General features: G+C 54.9%; 1 protein-coding gene across 4 annotated transcripts in view; it reads left to right on the top strand.

Moving 5' to 3' along the window:
* RABL2B (RAB, member of RAS oncogene family like 2B) overlaps positions 1–5,899 on the top strand; it is a 14,125-nt gene extending 8,226 nt beyond the window's left edge. For 3 of the 4 annotated variants that reach the window (XM_015594025.2, XM_006917836.3, XM_015594026.2), the window contains exons 3-9: positions 752–781; positions 1,244–1,323; positions 1,950–2,029; positions 3,788–3,899; positions 4,245–4,342; positions 4,664–4,747; positions 4,914–5,899. In XM_015594025.2, coding sequence (XP_015449511.1) covers positions 752–781; positions 1,244–1,323; positions 1,950–2,029; positions 3,788–3,899; positions 4,245–4,342; positions 4,664–4,747; positions 4,914–4,994 — 565 coding nt within the window. In that variant the 3' untranslated portion in view covers positions 4,995–5,899. The remainder of the gene's footprint in view (positions 1–751; positions 782–1,243; positions 1,324–1,949; positions 2,030–3,787; positions 3,900–4,244; positions 4,343–4,663; positions 4,748–4,913) is intronic. The other variant, XM_025051023.1, reaches the window with a different exon arrangement.
* Positions 5,900–8,655: the final 2,756 nt, after the last annotated feature.

The following is an 8,655-nucleotide window of genomic DNA, read 5'->3' on the forward strand; positions in this document are numbered from 1 at the left end:
TGTCACCTGCAGGGCAGAGAGTACAGGTGGGCTGGAACTTGCCTGCATGTTATAAATAAGGTCATCGAAGGAGGTCTGTCTCATTGCTGAGGTGGCTTTTGAGCACGGCCCTGAAAGGCCTGCAGGATGCTGGGAGACTGCTTCCAGGCAGAGGGCACAGCTGCCCAGGCCTCCTCTCCTGCACGTAAAGCAGGGCTTCCTGTGGGCCACAGTTTGCAGAGATGGAGGTGACAGATCTGAGAGCCTCACGGGCCTGGTGGACTCACTTGCGGTGATGTGAGCTCTCTTGTCCTGAGGGTCAGTAGTGGTGGGCCGCGGGTTCCGGGCTTGGAGAACAGGGCGGTGCCCCCGACTGGTACTACAGGGGCAGCAGCAGCGGCACTGGGTTTAGCACACCCAGTGGTAGATCTGTCCAGCTCATTGCGGTTCCCGCAGCTCTCAAGCACAGACGTCTGGCAGAGCCCGGAACACAGGTCTTTATCTCTTCAGTTAATGCTGGTGACCAGCTGCTCTGGTGCCGGAAAAGGAGTATGGCAGGGCCCCTGCCCACAAGCACGGCCGCTGGGTCAGTTTCATAGCAGAGGGTGCCAGGGACTTACGGGGAGTCAGGAAGAGGCCTGCACACTGTCCTTGAAAGGAAACTGCATGGCCATGGAGTGAATGAGAGCGGGGAGCCTCAGGTGACTCCGGCTACCGACTGGCTTGGTGCCGGGGAGGCACGCCTGACCGCCCTGCCACGTTCTCCTTCCAGACTCATGGAGAGATTTCTCATGGACGGATTGTATCCTTAAAGGTCTGAAGCGCTCCTGTTCCTGCAGCCCTTCCACCCTCCTGCCTGCTCTGCCCCTCTGCCCACCCTCTGATCCAGGGACGAGGCGGCGAGCAGGTGCACAGGTTTCATGCGTGCTGGCTTCCTGCTGGCTGAGCCCTCTCTTCCCTGGAACGGCCACGTAGCTAGTGGGGCCTGGTACCCGGCAGTGGCACGTTCTCGCTCCATGGCTCCGCTCGTGACGGCCAGCCTATCAAGTTCTATCCATGTGTTTCCTGGGACTTAGGTGGTCAGGACACAGCCCCAGCCTCTCCCCCCTTGGTTGTGCCAGCAGCGTTTGAGGCTGATCCTCTGTTTGCCACATTCATTCCATTTAAAAGAAAAGGAGGGGTGGCCCATTCCGTCACACCAACGCCCCCCCCGCCCCCGCCGGCCGCCTTTTTCATCCGTCTCTGCTCCTTAACCTGGGTGCAGTGTGCCCCAGCAGCTGTCCACATACGCACTGACGCTGTACAAGCACACGGCCACGGTGGACGGCAGGACCGTCCTTGTGGGTGAGCAGCACAAGGCCCAGCTACGCTAGCTCGCGGGGGCACGGGAGTGGGGGAGCTGTTCATGGGAGAGTCAAGAGGAAGGAAAGGAGACCCCGAGGCAGGAACAAAGGGTGACAGAGAGGACTCAGAGCCGGGAGGCCTGGGAGGGTGATAAGGAGCACGCAGGCTTCAGCCCAGCTCTGACCTGGGGAGGGACAGATGGACGTGGTCTGACGCTGTCCTCCACAATGGCCTACCTTTCCACGAGGTCACAGCCTCCCCTTGCCAGGCCCCATGTCCCGCCTGACTGCTCTCCGTCTACACTTTCCACATGTGGGAAATCGGCCTGGTTTTCACCTCGGCGGGTCCTGATTTTGTGGATTAGGGGAGGGGCTCACCTACCTTCCCCCTCTTGGGGCTCCCTGTCAGCATACTCACATCCTCGTTACCCACCCCGTGCACAGAGGTGTACATGTACCTCTCGTGGCACCCAGGTGGCCTGTGTCCTGACAGCACATCATTGGCTGCTGTGTGGCCTCCCTGTCCTCCCCACGTGTGCCTCGTGCTTCCGCACACAGGGATGCTCAGGGTATCCAGGCTTCTGCCCTCCAGCCCCTCAGGCAGTCAGAGCTGTGTTCCTATTGCAGACTTTTGGGACACGGCCGGCCAGGAGCGGTTCCAGAGTATGCACGCCTCCTACTACCACAAGGCCCACGCCTGCATCATGGTATGAGACCAGCCGGGCAAGTCTGGCCTGAGGGGTGAGGGGATGAGGGGCCCAGCTGTACCGGGGGGCCCCGGGGGCCTCCCTTGACCATCCCTTGGGATACACGCTGGGGCTGAGAGGGCTGCGGTTCTAGGAACTTTCCCTGCCCTGCTTTCACTGTGTGTCTAGACAGTTGTCCGCAGCCCACCCTGTCGTCGGGGTAATGGGCCACAGCGGACCCAAACTCAGCTGTGGGAAGGGCCAGGAAAGGGGAGGAGACTTGTGTGGACCATGCCCTCTAGGGCCCATGCATGAGCTCCCTGGCTCCACTCCAAAGCCCCACTGTTCCATAAGTCCAAAATCTCTTGAAATTTCCCTAGATTTTAACTATAAGGGCAAGAAGCAAAAGAGGGTGACAGGGCAAGGTTGGTGAGGGCAGTGCAGCCCCAGAGTCTTCCCTGGTCAGCATCGACCCTCGAGAACTGGGGCGGTAGGACCAGCCGTCCCTGCGTCAGCCCTGCACTGGCGTTTGGTGCCCTGAGCTCACCGCTCCTCTCTGGGACGGGCCTGCCTCTCCACATCTGTACTGGCTCCTTTGGACCCTCTTCTGAGGCCTGGTGCCTGTGCCTGCAGGTGCCTGCCACCAGCCCAGCGGCTGCAGGGCCTGGAGGGTAGAAAGCACTCACCTTCCAGTGACCACATGGGGCCCGATTGCCCTGCAGGGAGCTGGGGTTCCACCCTGCACCTTGACACCCCAATGGGGTTGTTCCTCATCCTAACCAGCCCCTCCTCACCCCTCAAAACAAGGAGAAGGGGGCGCCAGAAGCCAGAACTGGGGAAGGGTTGCCTGGCATGAAGCAGACTCCAGAAGCTTCATCACAAACTTGCTTCATGAGAAGTCTTTATTGGGAGCTCAAGACGATGTTGGTGGTGGGAATTAGGCCTGGAGAGTGCCATGGTGGAGCCTCCCACATGGACCTCCCGCCAGGCGTGACAGCTGCTCCTGCTCCTCGTGCACGGCAGGGCCCTAGGCCTGCTGCATGTCACTCCCATGTAGGACTGGGCTATTTACAAGGAAGACCAGCCATCCCAGCAGGCTGCAGGGCTGTTTGTCTTGACCCTGCGCTCTGGGGGCGTTTGGGCTGTGAGTCTATCCTGGAGGACAGCTTGGAGGCAGGAGGCTGGCCTTGAGCTCCTGAGGGGCTGGGAGGGTAGCTGCAGCTGGGTCAGGACCTGTGGCCTCCCTGCCCTCAGGGCACGTGCCCAGTGCTCGGGCTCCTGCAGATACTTTAAAATAGATAGCAACTAGGTTCCAAAAAGTTAATGAAATTATGATAAGCTACTAAAGAAAAAAATATAAGAATTACTTTTAAAAAGTTTAAAATACAAAACGACTAGAAGCCAGATAGAAGCTTCGAATTAAAAGTAAATCAAGAGTAACTAAAGGGAAATTCTAGAAACATTTCAAATGAATTTTAAGAGTTTAAGCAATAAAAATAATAGACTAAGAAAAAAGTTTACAATTTATAGGAAAGATGGTACAACTTGGTGAAAATAGCTAAATGAAATTAGGCGATGCGATGACAGCGAAGAATGAAGATTTTAAAAGCACTTTAGAGCTGGAGGTTCCTCGAGGAGGTTCCACACTTTTGAGGGGCTGCAGCTCAAAGCAGGCGCCGGTCCGAGTTCCCAAGCCTGTGACGTGCACCCATGTTCACCTGCTGGGGTGCCGGGGAGACACATCGACAGCGCTGAGCTGTCTTCCTCTGCTTATTGCAGGTGTTCGACGTGCAGAGGAAAGTCACCTACAGGAACCTGGGCACCTGGTACGCTGAGCTCCGGGAGTTCAGGCCAGAGATCCCGTGCATCGTGGTGGCCAACAAAATCGACGGTGGGCTGTCTCTGCATCTGGGTGTCCACAGTCCCCTGGGGACCCACCACTGCCACACGCTTCCCGCTGTTTCTCTGGGGCAACAAACCTTCAGCGACCCACCATCCTTCCCCAGAAATCGCCCCTGGTTGCATGCCATCACTCCCTTCCCAGCGAAGAGGCCAGCTGAGCCAGGCTGCCCCCTTCCTGCACACAGACACCTTGCAAATGGAGTCTGTCTGGGACGCACCCCCTGATTGTCCCGCCTATCCCACTTTCTGGAATGAGGGCCCCCATTGACCCACTGTGCAAAACTCTCTCCCTTGCCCTTGATGGACAGGCCAGTAGTCTACCTTCTTTCTACAGCGGACAGAAAGATGACCCAAAAAAGCTTCAATTTTACCAAGAAGTTCTCCCTACCCCTGTACTTTGTCTCGGCTGCTGACGGGACCAATGTCGTGAAGGTGATGGTGGACTATAGGGTCTAGTGCGGCTAGGGAAGGCCAGGCAGAGAGGTGACCGGGGGAGCTACATGAGAAGGGCTGGCGGAGAGGGCGGGCATGGCGGGGGCCGTGGGTGGGCCTCGGTGACAGGACGGGGCCATCGTAAGTACCGACAGTGCGTGTGGCAGTGTGATGGGAGCGAGGTGAATCAAGGGGTGGCCTTGCTGATTTTGGGGGTGAGGTGTCGTGCGGACTTGGGGTGGGGCCAGCGGGGCAGAGGCAGGCAGAGTCCCAGGTGCTGGGATTCAGGCCACGCACCCTTCCCACCCTGCCCTCCCGCAGCTCTTCAATGATGCCATTCGATTAGCTGTGTCTTACAAACAGAACTCCCGGGACTTCATGGATGAGGTTCTGCAGGAGCTCGAGGTAGGTCAGGCCGCGTGTCGCTAGGGTAGGGGGAATGGCCGCTCTTCAGGGGGTGCGGACAGCCCAATGTCGTGGCTCTGGCCAGCCTTGGGCTTGCCGCCCCAGCCGTGTCACAGCCGCAGCTGGTCCAGCGCAGCGCCAGGCCTCACGGTAGCCTTGTCCACAGAACTTTGATCTGGAGCAGAAGGAGGAGGACGTGCCCGACCCGGAGCAGCATGGCAGTACCGAGAGTCCATCTTCCTCCTGAGTCGGAGGGGAAGGCCTCTCCAGGGCCGGCTCGTCGGGTCGGGGGGCTCCAGAACCCCCTCCCTCTATGGCCCTTCAGCACTGAGCCGAGAGCCTCCAGGCCACCACCCCACTCTACCTCCTGTCAACCCACCTGTCCTGTGCGCTTCTCCCACCTGGATGGCCCATGATACCTGGCCCGCACACAGCCGTCCCCACCCCTGTCCCCACGCAGGAACAGGCTCAGCCCCAGCGAGCACCCTGACACATGTAGGAGGTCAGCACGGGACCCCGAAGCTGGACTGGGGTCAGCGTCCATCCTCTGGGTGGGACAGCGGGGAAGCCGGGAGCATGCTGGTGTGTCCCTTAGATAAAGGGGTGCAGGTGGGTTCTTCGTCTCCGAGAGCTGTCCTCGGGGCCTTTCTGTTGCATCCCACCCAGGGCACAGCTTCCAGCCCGGACTCCCCATTCCCAGCCCTGGGGACTCGCGAGGCCACCGCCTTTTCTCTTTAGTCTCCCAGCTAACTTTTTAAGAAACAGTTTTGAGTAGGTTCCCAGGGGCTCTTCCAGGTACTTCCAGGGTGTTGGTGAGCAGTGAGGCCAAGGTCACAAGCATAGGCCATTAAAATCCAGAGAAAGCAGGCGACGGGTCTGCCACACTGAGTGACGTCACTGTTGGTGACACCCCACAGGCATCCCACAGCCCTGTGGGCTACCGGAAGCGGGCTCAGAGAGGCCCAGTGCGCAAGGCTGCCTCGTGCTGCCCTGTGTGCTCGGAGGCTCAGTGTGGGCACCGCCCGCGGGCAGTGAGGCCGCAGAGCCACCGTCCTGCGTTCCTCCCCAGTCCTTGTGTTTGTGATCATTTCTATCGTTTTTATTTATTTCTTGTTTTCTTTTTTACGGTAAAGGTTGAATTATATAAACTGAGTATGTGTGCATGATTTGTGGGTCTGGATTTCACGAAGGAGCTTGAGAGCCATCGACCGCGTCACTGAGGGGAGACCGCCACAGTGCCGCGCGAGGTCGCCCTAGTTAATTCACTGAAACGGAGAGTGTTAAAGAATGAGTATTTGGGAGTCAAGAACAAACTTTTCTCCACTTTAAATTAATAATACTTCAACTTCCAGTTTGTGAGATTTGACCTGACAACGGATTTTCAAGAATGTGCTTGCTCCTCTGCTGAGGTGGGCTTTTAGAAACAGCAACAAAAACAAAAACCCCTTTACATACTGAAAGTGGCCGATCAGTACTTTTCAGTGGAGTGGCTTTATGGAGCGGCAGTGGGAATACTACAAAATTTGTGTCACTGTCACTGTTACGTAACCGTTTTGCAGCAGGTTCCCTGGAAGCAGAGGCTGAGAAGGCAAATCCTACTCAGCTTCCAGGCAGTTCCACAGGGCAGGCAGGACGCTGGGCAGCTGCAGCTAGCTTGGGTCTGCCTCCTCCCCGCCCAGGGGAGCTGGGGGACAAGCTGCCCTCAGGCTTGGTCCCATTGTGAGACCAGAGGGCTTTTTGCCCAGTCGAGCCCAGTGTGCGAGCAGGAGGTAAAGGGGCCCCTGGCCTCAGGGCACACGGCTCCTGTTTCAGCAGGGGCAGCCCCCTGGGGGAGGGTCCACTGGGAGCCTCACCCGCCAACACCCAGTGCCACCAGCATCCTAGCCACCCACCCTCAGGCAGCCCTACCTGCTTCTTAAGTTCTTCCTGATTCACACAAGGAATCCAAAAATTCATTGAGGTGAAATCTACAAAACTAGCCATTTTAAACAATAGAGTGCCATTCAGTAGTTACACTGTTGAGCAGCTATTACCTCTAGACCTAAAACATTTCCATCCCGTGAAAGTAAAACCCTTGACTTACTAAGCAGTTTCTACCTTCAGCCTTTGGCAGACCAGTTTACATTCCGTCTCTGGATTTATGTTTTCTGGACATTTCATATAAGTGGAATAATACAATACGTGACCTGTGTCTGCTTGCTTTCGCCTAGCATGTTTTCAAGTTTCGTCCATGTATCTCTGCTTCATTCCTTTTCATGGCTGACTTGTACTTTACAACAATCTGTCCATTCAACGTGGATGGATATTTGGCCCGTTTCTCCCTTTCAGCTGCTGGGACAGTGCTGCCGTGAACACACTGTGCCTGTGCTCACCGCACGTTGTCAGTTCTCAGGCATCTTGGTCTGCTCAGGCTGCTGTAACAAAATGCCATCAACTGTGTGGCCTACAACAGGTACTTATTTCTTTCAGTTCTGGGGGCGGGGAACTCCCAAAGTCAAGGTGCTAGCAAGGGAGATTTATTTCTGAAGCCTCTTCTCTTGGCTTGTAGCAACTTCCATCTCAGTGTGTGCTGTCACAACCTCTCCTTTGTGTTCAAGCAGAGAGAGAGATGCAAGAGAGAGGGCGAGAGAGAGAGAGAGAGGGAGAGAGGGAGAGGGAGAGAGAGAGAGAGGGAGAGAGATGAGGTGAGGGTGGGAGAGGGAGGGGGAGAGAGATGAGAGACAAGGGCAGGAGAGGGAAGGAGGGGAAGGAGGGGAGGGGGAGAGAGAGAGAGAGGGAGAGAGGGAGAGGGAGAGAGAGGGAGAGAGATGAGGTGAGGGTGGGAGAGGGAGGGGGAGAGAGATGAGAGACAAGGGCAGGAGAGGGAAGGAGGGAGGGAGAGAGAGATGGGGGGAGAGAGCGCACTCTTAAAAGACCACAGGCCCCACGTCCTTAGGACCTCATTTAATGCTAATTACCTCCGAAAGACCATCTCCAAATACAGTCGCATTGAGGATAAAGGCCACAGCATATGAATTGGGGAAGGGGACATACTTTAGTCTCCAGCACGGTATACACAGGAGAATTGCAGGATCATGTGCTAATGACATGTTTAAACTTTGAAGGGACCACCAATTTGTTTTCCATAGTGAAACCACCACTTAATACTCTTACACACAATGTGGGTTCCGGTTTCCCCAGGTCCTTGTTAGCACTTGTTATTTTTCCATCCTAAAAGACTAGTGTAGCCATTCTCGTGGCTATGAATTGTGTCTTGTGGTTTCGATTGCATGTCCCTGAGGGCTGCTTGTGTTGAGCATCCCTTTGTGTGCTTGTTGGCCATGTGTCTATTTTATCTGGAGAAATATCTGTTCAAGTACTCTGCCTATTTTTAAATTGGGTTCTCTTTTTGTTGTTCTAAGAGTTTTTAAAATATATTCTAGATATTAAATTTTTATCATGTTTATGGTCTATAAATATTTTCTACCATGCTATAAATATCTCTGATGCAGAAGTACTTAATTTTGATGAAGTCTGCTTTTCCTTTCATTGCTCATGCTCGGTATCACATCTAAAAATCCAAGGCTGTGAAGATTTCCCTTCTGTTCTAAGAGTTTTATGGTCTTTAACTCTTATAATTCTGTCATTGATCCAGTTTGAGTTAATTTTTGTGTACGATGTAAGGTAGGGGCCCAACTTCACACCTTCGCATGTGGACATTCGGTTTTCCCAGCACTATTTGTTGAGGAGGCTATTATTTTCTCTTTTAATGGTTTTGCAACTCTTGTGAAAAGTCGATTGGTCATAATTGTGTGCGTTTATTTCTGGACCCACAATTCTATTGCATTGGTCTAGATGTCTGTCTCATCCCAATACCACACTGTTTTAATCAATGTAGCTCTGTAGTACAGTTTGGAAATCGATGAGAA

Source organism: Pteropus alecto, unplaced genomic scaffold, assembly GCF_000325575.1.
Source record: "Pteropus alecto unplaced genomic scaffold, ASM32557v1 scaffold118, whole genome shotgun sequence".
NCBI classification, from domain to species: domain Eukaryota; kingdom Metazoa; phylum Chordata; class Mammalia; order Chiroptera; family Pteropodidae; genus Pteropus; species Pteropus alecto.